At 40.5% G+C, this 23860-nt stretch overlaps 1 protein-coding gene across 11 annotated transcripts in view; it reads left to right on the forward strand.

Annotated features, from left to right (window-relative positions):
- The first annotated feature begins 13252 nt into the window (after window positions 1–13252).
- The window catches only part of CFAP206 (cilia and flagella associated protein 206), a 31907-nt gene continuing 21299 nt past the window's right edge, over window positions 13253–23860 (forward strand). Inside the window, exons 1-7 of one of the 11 annotated variants that reach the window (XM_070496445.1) lie at window positions 13253–13422; window positions 14799–14911; window positions 15534–15617; window positions 18226–18316; window positions 20017–20205; window positions 20989–21147; window positions 22491–22699. In XM_070496445.1, coding sequence (XP_070352546.1) covers window positions 13317–13422; window positions 14799–14911; window positions 15534–15617; window positions 18226–18316; window positions 20017–20205; window positions 20989–21147; window positions 22491–22699 — 951 coding nt within the window. In that variant the 5' untranslated portion in view covers window positions 13253–13316. Of the gene's footprint in view, window positions 14382–14798; window positions 14912–15533; window positions 15618–18225; window positions 18317–20016; window positions 20206–20988; window positions 21148–22490; window positions 22700–23860 lie in introns of all 11 variants that reach the window. The other 10 variants (XM_070496444.1, XM_070496446.1, XM_014848441.3 and 7 more) reach the window with 10 other exon arrangements.

The raw sequence follows: 23860 nt of genomic DNA on the forward strand, positions 1-23860 counted from the left end.
CAATAAATGGGAATGAACTATTGATATACACAACAACATGGATGAATCTCAAATTAATTATGTTGTCTGAAAGAAGCTACACCAAAAAATACATATTGTGTGATTCCACTTATATAAAGTTCTAGAAAATGCAAATAATCTATTGAGACAGAAAGCAAATCAGTGGTTGCCTGATCTGCTTGGATGGGAGTGTAAGGGAGGAATGGAAGGGAGAGAATGCACTGGACAGGTGGGAACTTGCGGGGTGGGGGCGCTGATGATATGTTGATATGTTCATTATCTTGATTGTGGTTATGGCTTCATGGGTGGATACATGTCAAAATTTATCAAACTATCCGTCTTAAACATGTGCAGTTTATTGTATTAGAAGTCTTCAGCACTTCTAATAATGGTAAAAAAAAATGTATAAGTATCAATAAATTATGACAATGCTTTTGGTACTTCAAGTCATTTTTATTACCAAGTTGTCAACATAGCTAATCTATTTTTTAAAGCGTCTAACACACAAAATTATCATTGTCCATGAGAATTAAAGACAGAGGGGCCAGCCCCATGGCTAAGTGGTTAAGTTCGTGTTCTCTGCTCTGGTGGCCCGGAGTTTCACCCGTTCAGATCCTGGGTGTGGACATGGCACCGCTCATCAGGCCATGCTGAGGTGGCATCCCACATAGCACAACCAGAGGCACTCACAACTAGGATATACAACTATGTACTGGAGGGCTTTGGGGAGAAGAAGGAAAAAAAGAGGATTGGCAACAGATGTTAGCTCAGGTGCCAATCTTTAAAAAAAAAATCAAAGACAGGGGCTGGCCCCGTGGCCGAGTTCGCGCGCTCCACTGCAGGCGGCCCAGTGTTTCGTTGGTTCGAATCCTGGGCGCGGACATGGCACTGCTCCTCGGACCACGCTGAGGCAGCGTCCCGCATGCCACGGCTAGAGGAGCCCACAACGAAGAGTGCACAACTGTGTACCGGGGGGCTTTGGGGAGAAAAGGGAAAAAATAAAATCTTTAAAAAAAAAAAATCAAAGACAGAATTTTATATAATGCTGAAAAGATGGAGAAGTGCTTGCTAGAGATGGTATTTCTTTCATATTAATTACTTTTTCAAAGTTTGTGCCTCTGGACCACCTGAGCTAGAATAACCTGGGATGCTTGTTAAAATGCAAATTCCTGTCCAGAAATAGCAGGGAACTTTCTTAACCCAAAAATGGTATTTATTTTCAGCAAACATTGCACTTAATGGGATAATATAAGTATTTCTTTGAAAATAATGGAGCTCAGTATTACCATCACTACTATTCAACATCAAACTAGAAGTCCAAATTAGAATAGTAAAAGATGGAAAAGACATGAAAAGTAAATGGAAAGACTGACAGTTCCTTCACTTCAAGACTGACTACAAAGTTACAGTAATCAAGACAGTGTGGTGTCGGCCTAAGAACCGACACGTGGATCAATTGTATAGAATAGAGAGCCCGGAAATAGACCCACACAAATATAGTCAACTAATCTTTGACAAAGTAGCAAAGGGAATTCAAAAGAGAAAGGATAATCTTTTCAACAAATGGTGCTGGAACAACTGGACATCCAGAACAGAAAAAAGAAAATCTATTCACAGACCTTACTCGCTTCACAAAAATTAACTCAAAATAGGTCATAGACCTAAATGTAAAATGCAAACATATAAGACCCTTAGAAGATAACATATGAAAAAATCTAAGCGCCCTTGAATTTGGCAATGACTTTTTAAATAAAACACCAAAAGCACAATCCATGAAAGAAAAAATTGATAAGTTGGACTTAACTAAAATTAAAAACTCTGTTCTATGAAAGAACTGGCTAAAAGAATGAAAAGACAAGAGGCCAGCCCTGTGGTGCACCGGTTAAGTTCACGTGTTCCACTTCTTGGCCCCAGGGTTCACCAGTTCTGATCCCGGGCACAGACATGGCACTGCTTAGCAAGCCATGCTGTGGTAGGCGTCCCATGTATAAAGCAGATGAAGATGGGCATGGATGTGAGCTCAGGGCCAGTCTTCCCCAGCAAAAAGAGGAGGATTGGCAGTAGTTAGCTCAGGGCTAATCTTCCTCAAAAATAAATAAATAAATAAATAAATAAATAATCTGTTTAAAAATAAGAAAATAAAGCGTATTAATTAAAAAGAAAATGGATGAGAAAGGAAGAAGTCAAACAGTCATTGTTGGCATGTGATATCATTGTATACTTAGAAAACCAGGAAAACCACAATCAATTATTAGTAGAATTAGTAAGAGACTTTAGCAAGTTTGCTGGGTACAAAAATCAATGTGTTTTTGCATACTGGCCACAAAGAATCAGAATATAACAAAAGATGTTCAAGCCTTCTACAAATAAAATTATAAAATTTTATTGAAAGACAATAAAGAAGTCCAAGATGTATGAAACATATTATGTTCAGTGAGAGGAAAATTTGAAGGGTAAAAAGATTTAAACATGCCAGTGTTCCTCATATTGATCCATAGATTCAAAACAATTTTAGTAGCTATCCCAACAGGTCGTTTTCTACGGCATGAAAAGATGATCCCAAAATTCATATGGAAGAGCAAAGTGCCAAGAATGGAAGGAGGAGGAGACCAAGGGAGACCCAGGGCAGAGGGGAATCAGAAAGGGGATTACAAGTCTTGAAGCAGCAAGGTGGGAAGTCTCTGGTCCGAGTTCTGAAGGGCGATGTTATGGACTGAATGTATGTGTCTCCCCAAAATTCATAGGTTGATGGTATTAGAAGGTAGAGCCTTTGGAAGGTAATTAGGTTTAGGTGAGGTCATGAGAGTCGAGCTCCCATGATGGAATTAGTGCCCTTATAATTAGAGACACTGGAGAGCTCTCTACTACCTGCTCATTCCCAACTCCCCACCCCACCCCCTATGTGAGGGCACAGAGAGAACGTGGCTGTCTGTAAACCAGGAAGAGAGCTCTCACCAGAACCTGACCATGCCAGCAGCAGGGTCTTGGACTTCCAGCCTCTAGAACGGTGAGAAATAAATGCCTGTTGTTTACGCCACTCAGCTAGTGGTATTTTGTTATACAGCCCCGGCTGACTGAGACAGGCAGCAGTGGTTTGGAGTCTTTTGGAGCTGGCAGATGTTGGATGCAGTTTCATGGGGTATGCAAAGCAGGCAGGCTCTAAATGGCTAAAAGTAAATGCTTATCGGAGCTATATTTAATGTGATTGAATATGTCAGATTTTGGATTTTGCACTGGCAGGCTTTGAGCTAACAATCCAAGCATATTGTGAAGAAGTAAACAACATGGGGCCAATATATGGGGGCCTCCTTTAACCCATTGTACAAGACCAAGATCCTCGTGGAGAAGATCAGGCAGGAGGCAATGCCTCTTAGACACGTAGCCTTATTATACACACGTTTTAATTCAAACAATGTGGTATTGGCTTAGGCATCACCAAATAGACCAATGGAATAGAATAGAGTACCTAAAAATTGGCCCATTTATTTAAGAACATTTGATTAATGACAGATCTGGCATTGCAGAGCAGTGGGAAAATAGGGTATTCACTAAATGATGCTGGGACAATTGGGTATTCACATGTAAAAAAAGACCTATAAAAAAATCTGGAACTCTTTCCTGAAAAAAATCACATGCAATACAAACAATTTTTAAACTCAAAATTATTTGTCCCAGTGTTATTTATAATGGAGAAAACTTGAAAAGATGCTAAATAATCAATAACGGGAATACTTCGGTAAATTATGACACATCCACTCAATTGCATATTATGCTGCTAATAAAAAGAATGTATACACTTGATAATAAGATGTAGAAATTTGTGTTGTGATGGTAAGTGTAAAAGAATAACATAAGGTATGATAAGAATGTAAAACAAACATACATGAATAAGCATCGAATAAATAATTACACAAACATGTTATCAATACTAATCTTTGTTAATGAAATTATAGGTGATGGGGTTTTTTCCCCAAAATTTCCATAAACAGCATATGCTACTTTCATAATGGAAAATGTCCCAATAAACTATTTTTAAACCTAGGCACTTAATAAATATTTGAACGCTAGCCGAATTTTCGTGCTTTTAATATTGTGGGCGTGTATCTAATTGCTGAGCCAGAATCGCTTCCCTGTGCAGTCAGCCTCATCTCGCTGCGCCTGTCAAACCACCTCAATTATCCGCTCAAACTGTCAGGCATCTTGTGGCTTAATTTTAAATGGAACACAACTCTAGCATGAGACTGTGATTTAAGAGAGGTTATATTGTATTTTGATGACCTGACTGAAATATATTCCTTTTTCAAGGTTTTTACCTGTTGGTGAAGGATTTAAATTAGGATGTTCCCTGTTTCTGAAAACTGATGCAATCTTGACCTTGTGAATATTTATTTGTAGTACTTATTCATTCACAAAAGTAGTTGTTTAGTGTATAGTACAAGTCAGACATTAGTCTAGGAGCTGGGAATACAAAGATGAATAAGATTGCGGCCCTGCCCCCATCCCCCAAGCTCACACTATGGTAACAGGAAACAATAGTGTCTTGGAGGGTTGGGGGCGCAACGGTAAATCTCCATAGAGTGCAATGGGGGCCCAAATGGGGAAGTGATCAATTGTATGAGGGTGGGAGATTTGGTTGGGAAAGACTTCACTGAACAGGGTGACATTCGAGCTGTATCTTGAAAGGCACAGTTGGGTAGAACAAGTAATACAATTAGAGGAAGCTGCCTCAGCAAAAGCACAGAACGTCAAAGGCGAGAGCCTTTGGGAAGATTGAGTTCAGGTGTAGCAGGGGGAGATAAGTGTCCAACAGAACTTTCTGCAATGATGGAAATGTTCCATATCTTCATTATCTAATAATGGTAGCCACTAGCCACTTGTGGCTAGTGCAACCGAGGAATTGAATTTTAAATTTCATGTAATTTTAACTAATTTAAATTTAAATAGCTTCATGTGGCTAGTGGCTACCATATCGAACAGTACGGGTCTAGAGATAAAGAAGCCAGATCAAGGAGAAATTTGCATCCCATGTGAGGGGGACTGAATTTTCTTCTGTATGTAGTGGGAAGTCTTCAAAGGGCCATGCATAGGGAATTCATGATCAACTTTACATTTGGGAGTGGGGTGGACTGGAAGCAGATGAAACATTGAAGGGATTCCAGTAACAGGCCTCAGATAGAGCATGGTAATTACAGAAGGGAATGGACATGAGACATGCTAAGCAGGCAGAGTGGGCAAGCTCAGTGACAGGTCTGAGTGTGCAGGGTGGGGAGGTAGAGAAGTAAATTACCTGAAACAGGTCTGGGGCTGCTTAAATCATTGGGCCTACTTTTAAATCAATGACAAGTCATCCCACTAAAGAATGGCAAGAGTGGGATGGGTTTGGAGAGAAGATTAGTGTTACAGATAATGAGCTTGGAGAGCAGATGAGAAATCCAGGTGATATACTACTACCTTCCTGCTTGCAGTGTGCCAGGAGGAATTGGCAGTCCAGCCCTCCCAATCAGAGGGACAACTGAATTGAAATAATCTGATGGAATCTTTGGCCTTTGTTCAGACATAAGAAAACAGCTGCTAAAAGTGGAATGCAGGTCTTTTATAATTTCGGCAAAGCTGGAAGAGGATCAAAAAAATTCCTTCTTGGGCCAACCCCATGGCATAGTGTTTAAGTCTGAGCGCTCTGCTTCCACAGCCTGCGGTTCACAGGTTCAGTTCCTGGTGTGGACCTACACGCTGCTCATCAAGCCATGCTGTGGTGGCATCCCACAAACAAAATGGCGTAGGATTGGCACAGATGTTAGCTCAGGGCCACTCTTCCTCACCAAAAAAAAAAAAAAAAATTTCTCCTCACAAAAATGAGGACTTATGGACTACAGAGCAAGGTGGGTTCCTTGATAATTGAGAAAATATTCTTTCTTTAATAAAGGTTTAGACTGTACCAAATTAAAGTTTGTCCTTGGGGGCCATGCCATAGTGGTCCCCACAGTGGGAGAGAATCACAGAGATGAAATTCAATCTGGAGCCCAATGCCCAGCCCCCATGCCCACCTCCAACAGCTGCTCTCCCAGGAAGCCTGTAAGCCTGGGGCCCAATAGCGCAGCACTCCCCTGCTGGAGCCCCGGCACCGTCAGACACTGCCCGGCTCTAGCTTGAGGCATGGAGGGAAAGGAAGACTGAGAACAGACTCTCTTCCTGGGGATGCAGAAAGGGGTGCTTGGGGGTAGGCAGAGGATCCTAAGGCGGGAGAGCCAAAGGTAGAGTCGGAGGAAGTTATTCTGAAGACCTGTCATTAAATGCCTCCTCCTGTCCTTCCAAAATTGCAGTTTCCTTCAGAAATCTCCCTAACCCTTCAGCAGAGACATTTAAAACTTCTCCCTTTCTTTCACTCACCCACTCCTATACTCACCTCTCTAACCCAAATAGTCCGGCATGACAGTTACATCTCAGGCTCTGGGGATTTCACAAAATACTTTCCCTGCCTTTCAGGAGCTTATGTTCTAGTGGGAGAGACAGACAAGCAAACAGGTCCCTGGAGAACTGAGAGCTCCATCAGGTGTAAGGACTGTGGGGAGGGGAGTGACTGCTTAATGGCTATGGAGCTGTCTTTCTGGGTGGTGAAAATGTTTTAGAACTTGGCAGAGGGGAAGGTGGAGGACCCTAAACCCAATATTGACAGGTCAAGGAAAGTTTCATAGGGGATATGGCTTCTGAAAACATGGAGGAATTAACCAGGTGAAGAGGGAAAAGGGATATTCAGATAGAGTGGTAAACCTCTGCGCAAAGGCCTGGAGGCCAGCCAGTAATTCAACATGGCCGGAGAATGATGAGGGAGTCTGCAACGATGAGAAGGTAGTTGTGAGAGCTGAGGTTGGATGGGGTGAGCTGACATCAGACCATGGAGGGCCTTACACGTCATGGCAAGGAGTTTGGACTTTACCAAGGCCACCAAGAAGCCTTCATAAAGTTTTAACAGAGGAGTGGCATGATCAGCTTTCTGCTTTTGAAATACCATGTGAGTATAGGCAAAGCTTTGGATGGGTACAAGACTGGAGGCAGGGAGCTCAATGAGTTGGCTGTTTCAGTAATCCGGGCAAGAAAAGGTAGTTGCTTTAATTAATTCAGGAGAAGTGGGAATGAGAGAATTGAATTGATTCAAGAGACATTAATGAAGACTTGGTTGTTGGTTAAGGACTGGGGAGATGGGTGTGGGACTGAGTGGGTAAAAGACAGGGAAAAACCTTTTAAAAAAGCTACACAGGGGGCCAGCCCAGTGGCACAGTGGTTAAGTGTGCACATTCTGCTTTGGCGGCCCGGGGTTCACCGGTTCGGATCCCGGGGGCGGACATGGCACCACTTGGCAAGGCACGCTGTGGTAGGCGTCCCACATATAAAGTAGAGGAAGATTAGCATGGATGTGAGCTCAGGGCCAGTCTTCCTCAAAAAAAAAAAAAAAAGAGATACACAGTAACATTTTCCACATATACAAAATAGATACGTAGGGCCCATCAGAGTTCATCATCAGGGACTCCCAAGGTGTTTCTGATATCCTCTCCCTCACTCTCCAGAGTGGAGAATGACTGCCACAGAGGCTGTAATAGCAAACGTTCGTATGCTTTAGATCCTGTTTTCCTGATTAGGACTAAGTGTATGAAAGTTACCCTGTTTGGGGGAAAAATAATTTTAAGAACCACTACTGCCTCCACTTCTCTTTAGAGGCTTGAATTTGATTATAATAAAATTCACTGACAATTTTTTTCATTTTGTGCTCTTGTAATTTCGATTATTTTGTAATATGTGAAGGAGCAGGACCCCATACTTGGGTATCTGCTGTAAATGTTTCAATTTGCCCCCTGATTTAGGCTGTGAAAATCTGATCCTAAGATCTGTTGTTTCTCCACTGACTGGTTCATGTAGTGGAGAAAAAGATGGGAAATAAAGAATTAATGCTTTCACTCATCATTTGTCTTACCTTTAAAGATGATTGACAATCATAAAGAAAAGTAGATTTTTTTTAAGGGTCAGACTAATGGACAGCAGTGCTATTTTGTGTCAGGAAACTCAACTATTCGCTTTCTTTTCTGCCTCTTCATATCTGTGCCCAAGTAACATACCTCTTAAAAGGAATCTCTGTAAGGAAGATGACTAAGGAATGATCTCATGATCTTGACTGAAAGGATGAAGGAAAGTAGACTAAAAATAGTTCATGCTTATTCTAAGAGAAACTGGAACAAGGGTGACTTACATTGTCCTGCTTGTTCCACAGTTTTTCTCATCATTACCCTGAAAATTCAGCTTCCCTCTCCATTATCAAGCATTTTTGTGGAGAAAGTTAAACTGTAAAAGGAAACTGTCAGCTAATTCCAAGGCTCTCTGACTTCCACAGTTTCAAAATTGATATACTACGTATACAGACTAACGTGATGGCTGTATTTTTTTAAAAAAAGTAGCTAAGCATCGCACAGCATATGGACAATAATGGAGAACAAAAAGTGAGAGAGAGTGAAAAGCACAAGATTTGTATTTTTTTAAACATTTAAGTATTTTCTTGAAAACCAAGATGCAGCTATATTTTAGTGACTTATGGCCAAAAAGCAAACTAAAAGTCGAGAAGTTCTACATTATTGTGCCTTTTCTTTACTTTTTATTATGAAATATATACGGAACAGGTCAATGTAACATACATGCATCACTGAATAAATAATTATAAAGTGAACATCCATATAACCACTGTCCAGCTGCATTAGAGATTCTTGATCAAAAATCTACTGAGGCTTGCATGAGCTTCAGGGAATCTGTGAATTATCTGAAATTATGTACAAAATTAGGGACTTCATGCCTTTTTCTGAGGGAAAGAGTCTAGAACTTTTCTCAGGGCCTTAAAAGAGTTCCCTTCAAATCGTAAATACTGATTAGAACAATAGGACTAAGATGGCTCTGTGACCTAGTAGCTGTGTAGCCTTAGGCTGGTCTCTTACACTCTCTGAACCTTGAACCTGTAGAATGAAATGATAATTTTTCGTTCTCTCGTGAAGCTATTGTAAGGAACAGCTCATTTGTTATCTGTGAAATGACTTTGTAAACTCTAAAGTATTCTTCCAACTGGTAATTATGGATCTCTGTTAGTCAATGGAAACTTTCTTAGCAAGGTCTTTACAATATCTAAAGAACTGCTAAATTGCTTTCGTTGATCAAGGCTGGTTTAAAAGCCCTAGTCTATCACTATAACCGCTAGTCTGACAACACTCCGATTCCAGACCAGGCCAACCACCTCATCTTCCCGAGCTGCTGCTGAGCTACTGAACAACGCCTGAAGAAAACCACTTAACTTGGCAGGTGGCTTTCACTTCCTATTCATGATCATAACCTTCAGATGAGCATTCATACTGCCTAGCAATGACCTGAAAATGTCTATTAGGCATACTTTTCTACTCTCCTAGATGACTATTTCCTAACAGCCTCTCTCCCACATTACCCACAATTCCACTTCTGACCGAAATGGAATAACAAAGACTGGATTTAACTTTCCCACCAACAACCAGAAAACTGGACAAAATACATAAAGCAACTCATCTCAGACGCTGGAAAACAGACAACACAGGACTGTGATACTTGAGAGAAAGGAAACATATGAGGTTGATTGCCCGAAGTTTCTGGGGAGGCAATTTCCAGATCACAGGAAAGTAAACCTAAATAGAGTCCAGAGACGTAGCTGAGTTGAGGAGAGGGACATCAGCATCCCCAGAGGCTGGGGGAGCTGGGAGTTGAAGAGCAGAGTTTTTTGTTTTTTGGGGGTTTTTTGAGGAAGATTAGCCCTGAGCTAACATCTGCTGCCAATCCTCCTCTTTTTGCTGAGGAAGACTGGCCCTTAGCTCACATCTGTGCCCATCTTCCTCTACTTGATATGTGGGACGCCTACCACAGCATGGCTTGACAAGCAGTGCCATGTCCACACTCGGGATCTGAACCAGTGACGCCCGGGCCGCCAAAGCAGAGCACTGAAGCGGAACATGTGCACTTAACCGCTGCACCACCGGGCAGCCCCTGAAGAGCAGAGTTCTGGAAAGGAGGAAGCTGTGCAAAAGAAGAGCTCCATGAATCTGAGTCTTTGCAAGGTCTTTGGCTGTGCATGCATAGACTGAAAATCCACACAGCCCAGCAAAGATCAACCAGGGAGTTGTAGGCTAATAACTCATAGAAGACGGGTAGACATTTGAGCTCTGGCCAGAGCAGAAACCTCAGTGAAAACCTCTGAGCAGTCATTACTTAGTAGTAGGACCAAATTATCCCTGGCATCAAGACTACTCTAGAGTCATCCTAGTAAAGCTGAAAATAGTCCTCAAAGGAGTTGAACTCATCCACAAATAATTTAACCACCTGAAAAAAACAAAGTTAACACTCCTTAAAGGGAGACGACAAAATTCAGACACTTGACAAGGATAACATTCACACTGTCCAACATTCAACAGAAAATCACTAAACATGCTAAAATGCTCAACTCATTTGCTCCTAAGACTTTAGGAAAAAGAAAAATATATACCCCCTCTTTAAAAGTGTGACAGTCCCTGACATCTTAGAGTCACTTAGTCATGGGAATTAAGTCTACAACATTTTTGAAGGTCATCCTTTAGCTTTGAGATAAAAAACATTCAGTAAAATGGAGCTTACTTCCTTTAGTATGACTTCCATCACAATTGGTCAGCTCTATTTATTTATTTTGTGTTAAATTAAATTCACTACCATATGTAGATTTGTAATCTGGTGTTCTGAAACAACATAAAGTCCTCTTTCCCATCTAACAAAACTGAGAATAGTTCATAGAATAGAATACACCAGCTTTTTCTCCAGATAAATATATTCAATTCTTTCCATGTTTTTCTGACAAAATTCTTCTTGTCATTCTCTAGAGGCACTCTAGTTCCCCGGTGTTTCTTTTTACATTGCTGCCATGTTAAAACTAAGAAAAATTAGTTCTACAAAGACTAGACGTCCAATAAGTCATTGGAGTATGAAATATATTTCATACCTATAGCTAGTCAGGGTCTGTTCTCATGGCAATAACACAGGCTCAAGAGGGAAAGCAGAAATGTGGGGTCTCTTAAAGCCTTGGCTCTGAACTTGGCACACTGTCACTTCCACACATCCCATTGGCCAAAGTCATAAAGCTAAACTCAAAGTCAAAAGTCAAGGAAGGATATTCTACACAAGTCCATGGCAAGGGTGTGCATACAGGGAGGAGTGAAGAATTAGGGCCAATAATTCAGGGTCATACAAAAGGCTAAGTAATGTTTCCAAAGTCACACTATCGTAGGTAGCAGTTAGGGACTGAATTTGGCTGAATGTAGCAGAAAACCTAAATAACAACTGCTTAATGAGAGAGAGGTTTATTTTCTCTGATGTTATGGGAAGTCCAGAGGTAGCCAGTCAAGAAGATTGATATGGCTGCTCTGTGATATCACCAGGAACTCTCCTTTTTAGATTTTTCTTCCATCATCTTTAAGGTGTGGTCCTCATCTTTGTGTCCACAGTAAGCCTGCTGGAACTTCAGCCTGCACATTCTCCTTTCAAGTACAAACAGAAGGGAAGGAGATAGACATAAAATCAAAGTGCTTTCTCTGACACCCTATCCAGTCATTCTACTTACATCTCATTGGCCAGGACCATGTCACAGGCCACTCCCAGCTAAAAGAGGGGTTGACATATCTAGTTTTTTTCCCAGCACAGAATATTGTCATTCACAACATAATCGGGGTTAGTAAGAAAGGAGAAGAAAATTGATGGTAGGTGGGCCGCTAGCAGAATCAGACACACCCAGGAAGTATTTGTGCCAGGATGTGCCCATTAGTTCAAAATTATACTTAACATGATGGCACGACTCTTACCATCTTAAAAAAACTTAATATTCTAATTTATAAGTAATATATGCTCATGAAAGACATTTTGGTAGATATGCTAGAGCATAAAGAAGAAAACAGCCATGATCTCATTGTCCAGATATAATCACTGTGAAAATTTTGCCATATCACTACCTTTTTGTTGTTCTACCTTGTATAGCTACAGTTTCCAAATTGGGCTCAGTCTCTACAAAGAGCTAGGCCCCTCTCCCCATTAGTTTTTTCTTTATTTTGTTTTATAGATAATAAGACAATATATACTCATTATAGGCAATCTAGAAATACCAGAAAAGTATAACGAAATAAAAATAATGACTTAGCCATACTCATATAAGTAATAAATAAAATAAAATCTTACCCTTACTCCGATGCAGACACTGCTAATGATATTGGTGAATTGATTATACATTTTATATATATTATATATGTATGTATATGAATTTGGTTAGGTTTATACTGTATATAAATTTTGCATTTGGCTTTTTAAAAACATAAAACAAACAAGATTTTTATTCACATTATTTTTAATGCCTGCCTAATATTTCACTTTATCAACATTCCTTAAATATCAGGTGTTTAGATTTCCAATGTTTTGCTATTATATATCTTGCTAGTCTAAACATCTATTTTTGCACAAGCTTCATCCACATTTCAGGAAAATTTTCTAGAAGGGGAAAATAAAATCCCTTTGTACTATGACTTGGGTATTTTTGTGTTGATTCATTTCCTAGTAATCTGGGAATGTTTTTAAGCAAAGTATATTCAGTATATTTGTCTTGCAATTTGAGAAAAATCACTGGCAGGAGTCTGTTTAAAAATAAAATTTTGTTGTTTGATGCTCTGCTTCTAATATCAGTTTAATCCTGTTTCATACTTTCACGTCAGTAGGCGAGCCTAACGAACATTATTGTTAAGGGACAAAATCTCATTATCCTAACTCCAGACACGGATGCGTCCTTATCATGTGCTTCTCGAAGGTGCAGTTTTCTGCTCTGGCACCTTGGACCATCCTGTTAACAGACCTCCTTTAAACAACAGGTCATGAAACTAAACCGCGATCTTTTTAAAAACTAGAGGCTTTTATAAGAACTCCATTTCTCGATATAACCCCCGCGTTTTCCCGTCCCCTCCGAACTGGCTCCTGCCTCCCGGCCCCCCTCCCCACCTCCTTTTTTGAACGCCGTATAGATTCCCACGCCAGCAAGTTAATACTCCAGCTTAAGAAATCTTGTGTTTGGCACCGTTAACCACTGAGGTTTCTTCTGCCTGAGGTTTGCGTCCTTTTGTGTTTTTGTTTTTGCTTTTGTTTTTTAAGGTTCTCGCCCATCGCTCGGGGACACACTCTCCAGGCGGTGCCCAGCCGAACCTTCCCCTTGGCCCCGCCCATGCCCTTGGCCCCGCCCTTTCGGGCCCCAGCGTTCGATCTCCATGGTTACACGGCCGGCGCGGAGAGCGCCCAGCTGCCCAGAAGGCCCCGGCAAAGACCCCGGGGAAGAATCGTTAGACACGGCTCTAGCTCTCGATTCCGGCCAAGGTCAGCCCCCTCGGGGCTCCGCGCCCTTGAGCCGGAGCTGTGCCCCGCGGGGAGGCGAGCGTGGGGCGGCGGGCAGAGCCGGAGCCGCCGGAGGATCTCGTCCAGCCTCGTTGAGACTTAACTGTCAGTCAGGACTCCTTTCGCGGCGCCGCTGCCGGCCGGAGGCGCCCTGGTGTCAGGTCAGACGTGTGACCCGCACTGCGCCGGCGCCTGCCCGTCTCTGCTCGGCGTCGCTCGTACCCGCGACGGCCAGACCTCCGAAGGCTTGGAGCGTCCGAGAGTGGGCCGGGGAGGGCCTGAGGGGTCCCTGTGCAGCGCCCGACCGCGCCCGTGCACGCGCACGCAGACACGGACGCGCGGGCCTGCGTTCCCTCAGCGCTTGTGACAAGCTGCTGTTTCAAGCGCTTCACTTTGTCCCACGCTGCTTTAGCCGCTCCGTGTATAGAGCTCGCCTAGTCCTCGCGAAGACTCTAGAAGAGGGAAGTGTCCTGTCTATATTTCAGACGAGGAAACCGCCTCACGGAAGTGAAGCCAATGCCCAAGGTCTCAGCGAGACAGCGGTCGGGTCACGATGGAACCCGGGCAGTCTGGTTCTCCCGGACAAAAAGCCCAGCGCCGCCTGAGCTGAACGCTGGTGATGCCGAGAGTTAGCTTTATGTACCTGGGATTGCCTTTGTTATTCTCTGCGTGCGAGGTTCTCCTGTGCTGCTCACTTGCTGATACACAGGAAAATCGGGAATCTCGATAACCGTTGAAACCTACCACCTTTTCCTGGTTTACCGTAAATGGAATTAATAAGCAGGAGTTCATTTTTTTCCATGATGCGTAATTCTCATAGTATGTTTTGATTTTTTGCTTTTACGTTTTTAGTCAAGAGTCTAATCTCCAACTTGGATGTGCAGGAAAGACGATTTAGATGATCCAAGCAAGAATTGTCTTCCAAGAGTCTATTATAAAAGGTCATTTAGTGAATGTGGTGGGATAAGCATTTCCTCTTTCAAGCTGCACTCTGCCCCCTACGAAGATGGGGCGGGGTTGCTCATTTATTCTACTCCCCCCCATACTAGTTAGCCTTTTTTTTAAAGTTTAAAAATATCATGATGTTAATGTACTTTTGGTGGCCATCATCGTTTAAATAAAGAGGAAATGTCTCAATCATTTGAAGTCCCTATTGCTCTATTGTCAAAATCTTTCATTTTTATAAATATAGAACTAACTAATAAAAAACAGGAGGGGCCTAGAAACTAATAAATACTAATAAGCTAATAGATAACATTATGACTGTTCACAAATATAATAGTGGAGAAATCTACAGAGAAAAAATAATATATAATATATAAATACGATTTTTAAAAACCAATCATTGTTTTCTTTAGCCAGAATGCCTCCTACTCAGGCAGAAAGTGTTATAAAGAATATCATTCGAGAAATAGGACAAGAATGTGCCGCCCATGGAGAGATTGTTTCTGAAACTCTGGTTGCTTTTATGGTAAGAATGAATATTTTGGTGAATTACTGCTTTATTAAAAAATGTTTTTAAGTGGTGCCCATTTTCCTCCTAAAATTCTGTGAAGCTTTCCTAAATGTTATTCAGTTGGAAGCATATTGAAATCATCAAAGTTAGTGAAGACTGTTTTTTAAAAGTCTGCAAAGCATGTCAGTTCCAGATTTATAGAGATTGATTTAGAAGCTTGATGAGCTTCAGAAACATCAGTGGTGTCCTGTGTTGGGGGGGGGGGGGTGTTTTTACATGTATTTTTGTTCACTCTTGTAAAAATTACTCGTTGCTTTGGTTTCTCTATTCTTGCTTTTGGTTTAACAAGTCACAATAAAAATACACTAAAATATTCAGTTTCCCAATCTAAAATCTAGCTGTTGCTTTTAACTTATTTCTCCATATAATCTTTCCAGCACCATCTTCAGATTTGATGTCTATTGCTTCCTTTCTTCAACCTCTGGTGAAAGTGCTGATGAGTTGGGTAATAAGAAAATCAGCTGAATAATCAACTCCTGTGTAATCAAGAGGCAGTTGTTTAAAAAATGGAAACATATTAAACTAATTCATAATAATATGAAATAAAATTATTTAATGGGCTCTTTCCTACTCTCAGGTGAAAGCTGTCGTCCTGGATCCAAGCAATGGCTTCAACATGGATAGAACCCTCATCAAAAGTGATGTGCAGAAACTTGTTAAGGTGATTATCCAACACTTCTCAAGGTTTGGATTATTTATTTGCAATTCTAAATACAGTATTTGTGTTAGACGTTATTGCCTTTAGCTCCATGAAACAAAAACCCACCAAGTCGTGGTGCAAACAAATGAGGGACTTACTTTTTCTCATAAAATAAAGTCTGAAGGTAGATAGTCTGCTTTTCCTGGCTTCCTCCTGCATATGGGATACCATCGTGCATATGGCTTTCATCCCATGATCGCAAGATAGTGCCTTCCTCTCTAGGCAGGTATAAGCGGGGTGGGGAGGGATAAAGGCAAAATGTGTGTGCCAGCAGGGTCTGTCACTTTCTATTCTGAAAATAATAGCTTTCCCGGAATCCTTCCCATCTGCTTACATTTATTGACCAGAATGCCATTGCAAGTGAGCTTGGGACATTGATTTTTTCCTTCTTTTTTAGCTGAACAAATCTTTGCCCCAATCCAAATTGAGTCTCTGTTAGTAAGGAAGGAGGGGTATGAATACAGGCAGGTAGCAGTGTCTGCCACAGTATTTTAGAGGCATCTTGTTATTTATCTAATGTTACATTAAGAACACTATTAATTGACTTGTCATATACTGTAAAATTACGTAGTACTAAATTAAGATTCAGATAATATTGATTCAAAGTAATTTGTGTTTTTTCAATTCCAAAGGGAAAATTGAAGGCAAAGCAAAATAATGCACAGTTAGAAATGAAGTAGGTGTGCCTGAAAACCTGTTTTAAGAACTAAAGAAGGGGGGCTGGCCCCGTGGCCAAGTGGTTAAGTCGTGCTCCGCTTCGGCGGCCCAGGGTTTCACCAGTTCAGATCCTGGGTGCGGACATGGCACCACTCATCAGGCCATGCTGAGGCGGCGTCCCATGTAGCAGAGCCAGAGGGACATACAACTAGAATATACAACTGTGTACTGGGGGGCTGTGGGGAGAAGAAGAAGAAAAAAAGAAGATTGGGAACAGATGTTAGCTCAGGGCCAATCTTTAAAAAAAAAAACAAAACTAAAGAAGGCAGAAACTTCAGATATTGTTAATTTTTTCTTATGTTTTAAGTTTGACTCACTGAATATGGGTGCTTAAATATTTACTTTCTAAATATTTCTAAATGTATTTCCTAAAAATTCAACATTACTTTTTTTCTCCTGGGTTTAATGATTTTAATTCCCTCCTTCACACAAAGGACCTGACGCAAGCTTTCCCAAGCTTGTACGTGGTCATTTTCTGGGCTCAAACAAATGGCAGAGACAATTTTCATCATCCGCCTCTTCTCCCACAGCAGCAGTTCGCATAGTGGGGTGCGGGTCTACCTGCTGATGCTAGAGGGAGGGGTCAGGAAGAGCGTTGGGAGCTGGAGCCAGGGAATGTGTCGTAGGATGACTGTGCACTGGGGACTTCTTGCTTCTCCAGGGCAGCCTAGAGCTGGGTCTTTCTGTGCTGAGTTTAAATGTGGTATAAAGCCTGTTTTTAGCAGTAGAGGAAATGACTGATAATCAGTGAGAAATTTTATTGGAAAGCCAGGGAGGAGAACCAAGGAGGGGCAGAATATGTTTTTCTCCTTTTCATGGCTCAAGATGAGTTTTTCTTTTCCCCCTAACTCAACTAAGTTGGAAAGAATTGAGCTCAATATACTTTTAATGTGACAGGTACATTAACTATCAATATATATCATAATTCAAGTGACAAAGATTGTTTCCTTTTTTCTCAATGAAAAACCACGTGGCTGAGCTAATCTTTGTATTTGTAAAGTCTATGTTTAGAACAGCACTTCTCCACCTGCGGGGGCCCAGGTGCACAGGTTCCATGCAAATGGAGTGTCCAGTGCTCACTCTTGCATTCTCCTCTCCCTCCTCCCAGGAAGGCAGGGTTGGGCTCTCAGGGAGGTGGGCTGAGGGTAATGCTGCCAATGTGCCTGCGGCTGCAGATATAAAGCCTAAGGGGTGAGACAGGGAAGAGAGGGGTTGGGTGATGGAGAGGAGAGAAGAGAAGAAAAGAAAAATTCAGATTGATCATCTAATCTAAAGGGGCAAAGGAGAGAGGGGAATGAGCCGTTACTGAGGGGGCGGGGGAAAGGGGAATAGGAGAAAACAGACAGAGGAAGAAATTTTGAAACAGAAGGCATCGCCAGAGAAATTTTGTGAGCAGAGGAGAGTAGCTGCAGCAATTTTTTTATAAAATGCATGTTACCTCCAGCATCAGCAAAGGAGTGTTGTTCGAGGCTCAAATAAATAGTAATGAGGAGCTCTAGAAAAGCTCTAGGCAGGAGCAAGAGCTTTGTGGAACATTTACCCACATTCAGACTGCATAGACCAACCAAAATGTCAAGTTTCTTGTCTTCAACTAGACTTTTAGCCACCTGGATGTGGTGATATTGGTTACTTAGGGGAAATAACTTATTCTTTAATAAGTGGTGTTGGTTGGGTAAACTATAAAGCATGAAGTCCTCAAAGAGAAGAAGAATAATAAAAGGCATTATTGGTAGATAAATATCAGAACCTATTTCTTTGACGTTTATCTTTATTTTTCAAAATAACTTTAGGAAATACTTCTAATTGTTTCAGAAAATATAACTAGAAGTACTCATGGGATATTCTTTCCTAGCATTGTGTGACTCGGCTCTTGGATAATAAAAATCCATCCCTGGACACCATTAAGATGCAAGTCTACTTTGATATGAATTATACAAGTCGAGGTAACATATGCCTACCTATGTTGATACCCTTTTTAAAGAGAGTCATATTTCAGGTAATAAAGACTTCATTTGGTTGATAATGGAAAATTTAATTCTTTTGTCTATCTTTTGAAATTGTTTCCAACTTTGGAGAATATAATAGTGTTGGAAATGCTAAATGAGAAAAACACCAATGGCCTTTGTGAGTGTTAAAAGTAAATTCTGATTATTAGACCCATAATAATTGTGTTTCCAAGTCTATTGTGTTTTAACTGTTATACTACTGATACATAATAATTAGAAATTAAAACAACCAGCCCATTGAAGTTAGAAGTTTTTAATTTGTTGATTTTTTTGTTTCTGGTTTATGTTATTGTCTCATAATGTCTCAAATTATGTAACTTCCCCAAACTGAAGTGAATAATGGGAAATTTAAGTTTAGAACATATTTTCTTATGTATATAGTTTAATGCATACATCAAAGACAAACTGGAAACCTGAAAAAGGAAATAAATTCCTCTATGGACTAGACTGCCTCTGCACTATGGAAATGCAACCATTATTAACTATTTGGTGATTTTTGTTGTCTTTTCTTTTTTCCCCTCTGTGTATTGAGCTTTCAATTATGCTACATACATAAAATCACATATCTTGCTTTTTTGCTTAATAATCAAATTTCAGAGCAATAAATATCAGGGAATTAATGACATTGTAATTTAGATTTTTCTTAATTTGCAAACATTTCAAGTTGTTTTTGTGATAAGATTATAGATATGACTTGTGCATGGTTGATATGTTGGTTATTGCCCTTGTAATAGTAAAATAGGATGTCTTATTGAGTTAGTTGCAAGAATTGTACTGCTGGTGAATTGTGGCTCCTGCACAAGTAAGCCTAGAACTTATCATGTCACAGGAAGAAGAGAGAAAGATACACTTTTTTTTTCCTTTGGGGAAGGTTGGCCCTGAGCCAACATCTATTGCCAATCTTCCTCTTTTTGTTTGAGGAAGATTGTCCCTGAGCTAAAATCTTCCTAGTCTTCCTCTGTTTTGTATGTGGGATGCTGCCACAGCATGGCTTGATGAGCAGTATGTAGGTCCGTGCTTGTGATCTGAACCCATGAACCATGGGCTGCCGAAGCAGAGCACACGAACTTAACCACTATGCCACTGGGCTGGCCCCAAAGATACACTTCTTGATGCAATTCGTGTTATCAATAATACTATTCAAAAGAAATGTATCTAGAGCTAAAATAGAGATACATGTAATTGAACAGGAATATTTACACTATGTATATGTATATTATATGTGCTTACATGTAGTATACTGCATGTACTTACATATAGCATACATGTATGTATATAGAACATGTATTTATACCATATATATTTACAATATATATTATAAATTATCTTGTATACTTTCTGCTTAATTGGGATATTTTAGCCCTGAAATTTCTGTTTGGATTGTCTGCTTAAAGTCATACGTGTTTTGACAAAGTGTGCCATTTACATCACTGTCATAAATCTTTCCCATTAAATTTTTGTCTCGAGGTTACTTGCTGGCCACTGTTTTTTATTTTGACTGCAACATGTTAATAAAATACTTGTTTTTATGCAGTAGGATGCTATACCCAAGCTATTTTTTCTCTTGTCCTGCTTTCTTATGTGAGAAGAATTCTAAATGTCAAAATATATGGAATATTGTCCTTTGCCAATTTTAGAGGAATTTCTTGAAGAGCATCACCGAGTTCTGGAGTCTAGATTAGGCTCTGTTATGAGAGAAATTACAGACAACAGAGCATGTGCTAGAGAAGAATTAGAAAGCCTCTACCGAAAGATCGTCAGCTATGTGTTACTGCGCTCTGGGCTCGGATCCCCCACAGATATCAAGATTGTCAGAGAGGCAACAGGTAACAAGTAGACATGATTTCCATTCCATAATGAAAATATATGAACATTGTGGCTTATACAATGTGTTAAATTACAAGTGTTGATGAAGTTTCATTTTTATCTGAAAAAAAAAATCAGCACAAATAAGAGGTTAAAACTTACCCAGACTCCTTTTACACTGTGTATCAACTCTAAACCTCAAGTAGCACCTCTGGAATGTGAATATTGTTAGCTTTCTTAGAGCCATGTGTCTCCGGGGGCCTGTTACTTCTCATTAGAGAAACACTGACAGTATGATTAAGAGTACCCAGCTGAGTGGGTAATGAGGACTGCTGGAAGTGAGTTTCATATTGATGAAAGGAATTGTCTCGCCTAAATGGATGATGGAAAAGGACACCATTTTATCTTCAGGAGATACTTGCCACTTTCATACTTTAAGATAAGGAATAGGGAAGATCTCTAACCTTCCTATGGCTTTCTTCCATAGTTATTTTAAAGCATCAATTTTTCTACTCAGAGCCCTAATTAGAAAGCTTGTTTTAATGACCATTGCCAAAAAATTATTGATGGGTGCTTAATTATTGAAATTAATTATAATTATTAATTTATTGAAATTAATTTCAGTAGCCCAGCTTCGGGATGTGATCAATTTTGCTGTGTATTCTGTAATCAGGTATCAGAAGTGTAAAGAATCATAGAAGTAACTATGAAGACCAGCCTCGACTTTCTGCTGAAAGAAACATGATTTAAATTCTGATATCTTTATTCTATCCTTTTGTTGTCATTTTTGTGGTTGGTTTTAGCTGCCCTACAGAGTGTGTTTCCTCAGGCTGAGCTTGGGACATTTCTAACTCTGTCTAAGAAGGACAAAGAACGCCAGCTGAAAGAACTCACCATGATTGTTACTGGAATTCGTTTATTTAACCGAGACTGTGGAAAGGGAGGAGAAGGCATTGATGACCGTAGGTATATCGTTAGGTTAATTCTATAGATTATGCAGGTTTAAAATTTAACTTGCATGTGAAGAAAATAACACCCAGGACACCACTGGCATTCTTAGATTTAAGATTTGTGGTTTTGACTATACCTTAGGTAATGTTCATAATGTATAGTGATTTTTTTTTTTTGAGGAAGATTAGTCCTGAGCTAACTACTGCCAATCCTCCTCTTTTTGCTGAGGAAGACTGACCCTGAGCTAACATCCATGCCCATCTTCCTCCACTTTATACGTGGGACGTGTACCACAGCATGGCTTTTCCCAAGAGGTGCCATGTCCACACCCAGGATCCGAACTAGCAAACTCCAGGGCCGCCGAGAAGCAGAACGTGTGAACTTAACCACTGCGCCACCAGGCCGGCCCCTGTATAGTGATTTTTAGTTTTGCTAGGGCAAGACTTTAAGTTTTGTGTACTGTGAAGCTAGTTTGGGAGAATGAATCAGTGAAAGAAGTGAGGGGGCCTGCCCGGAGGTCAACCTCCCCAATTTCCTGGGGCTTTGTGTGCTTTACTCCAAATCAGATAACCAAAGGGAATAAAACTCCGTGATTTAGAAAATAAAAAGCATCCTGAGAACAGTTGCTGATGCGGTTAATGGAATGAAGAGGTCCGAGAGGAGCTATCTGCAGATCTGTGAATTCAGGAGCCTTTGCTATGCTGTTATATACTTAATCCTTTCCTTACCTAAAGTTTGAAAGTGCTCGTGAACTATCTGGTCAAGGACCTACCAGTAGAAGTTGCTTCCTCGTGGACTGGGTGCGCATATAGGCCCACCGATAAGGGGTTAGTTAGTGGCTTCTACCAGATCACTGATCTGGGACACTAGGGTAATTTTTTGCCTTTTAAAAGCTGTTCTAAAAAGTCAAATTCCCATTCTTCCTAAAGTTCCCTATCTTCCTAGACTATTGTGTTATTTTTCAGTATCCCAGTCAGTTTCTCAAGTTGCACACCCTTTTTTCTTTTTTACGAATAGAAAAGAAGACATACAGAAGGAGAGGGGGAGTGGTCTTTTCAGAGGCGCTCGGTCAGTGGCACAGGATACCAAACCTATTCTTTAGACTCTTCTTTCTTTTAGTGGCAAAAGCTGATCTGCTCTAACTTTTGGTAGTCCTTCTGACAATAGCTTTTGTTTGGACAGATGTTTTTTTCATTCTTCAAGGTGTGGGAGCTGTGAAATACATGCCTCATTATTATTTATTTGGCTGAGAAAAAAAACCTACTCAATGTTCAAAATATGACCACTTTCTAGGCTTTCTTCTTAATTCTTTTTAGATTCCTTCATGTCTTTCTTAATATGCCTTTTAAACCAGTGCCAGCTATTCTCCATGAAGCGATCCCAGCCACCACTCAGCATATTGACTCCCAACTTCAGATTTCCCAGGAGCAGGCATACCGCTACACAGCCATCCTTGAGAAAGTCAGACAGAACCCGCTCATGAGTGTGCAACTTCAGCCGTATATGTTAAAAGAGGCACTGTATAATGTGCGACAATATGAGATCTTCCTTCAGATCATCTTGGTGAGCTAATGTCATAAGATCTGGGCTTTTCCATAGAATGCAGCTTCTTCATGTATTATGGGGCTAAAACTAAAGGTAGAATGAGGTCATTGATAAAGGAGACGACCTTAATAACTGCACAGTTTCTATTGCATCTGTAGGAACTAAAATAGAAATGGGGAAGTTGGATTTTGATTTTAATATATTGATTTTCTAGTTGTTTATTCTCTTTGGCGCTCCATAGCATGATTGTTGTTAAGCAGTGGGATGTGTGTATAGGTAAGTAATACTGCATTGTTTGTTTTAATTCAGAGCAAGTGTCTAACATGTTGTTTGGCAGGTAGTTGGCACTCAAATAATTTTTATGTAATTGTTCTTACTGTAAAAATTGGCAGAAAAGATTTTTATTTCTGATGTTTTTAGATCTAATGAGCAAGCCAAACAATATCCCCAGAGTTGGAAAATATGGTAAAGTGGTGATTTTAAACTTTTTTTCAGCAACAGAGCACTTTCATTCAGTTGGAAACTTACTCAGAATCCTGAAAGTATAAGACAGGTATTTAGATGGAAGGATTTGAAGACCTTTTCACCAAGGAGCATGCCCATGCCACCCTAGGCTTCCAGGGAATACTGTTTAACTACATCATGACAGCAAGCTATGTTCCCACTGGTCACTGGTTTTTTTCCCCCCAGCTTTATTGAGGTATAATTAACAAGTGAAGTTGTAAGATGTTCGAAGTGTACAATGTGATGATTTCATGTACCTACACATTGTGACAGGATTCCCCCGAGTTAATTGACACTTCCATCCTGTGGGTCACTGTTTACCTTCACACAGCCTCTGCTTTCCAACAACCATGATACTCAGAATCAGTGGAGCCATCTTTTGTATGTGTGAATACTAGGGTCTTGAGGGGTAGAATAAGATGTATTCTGGTCATCTCTTCTTTTTAACTTGTATCTTAATGGCTTGCTACTACTTTCGAATGTACTTGATCTGTCTTCTCTCCTTACCTCCACTGTGGAGAATAGGAAGATAAACATCCAGATGACATGACTTCATTGCAACAAACTAGGAGTGGTCCTTACAACTGACCTACTATCTAATTGCCTTCAGAAGGGAGACTCTCAATCAACTATTCCAAACCAAATCATTCTTTAGGGTAGATGTTCCCCTAACAT

Source organism: Equus asinus, chromosome 24, assembly GCF_041296235.1.
Source record: "Equus asinus isolate D_3611 breed Donkey chromosome 24, EquAss-T2T_v2, whole genome shotgun sequence".
In the NCBI taxonomy this organism is placed as follows: Eukaryota; Metazoa; Chordata; class Mammalia; order Perissodactyla; family Equidae; genus Equus; species Equus asinus.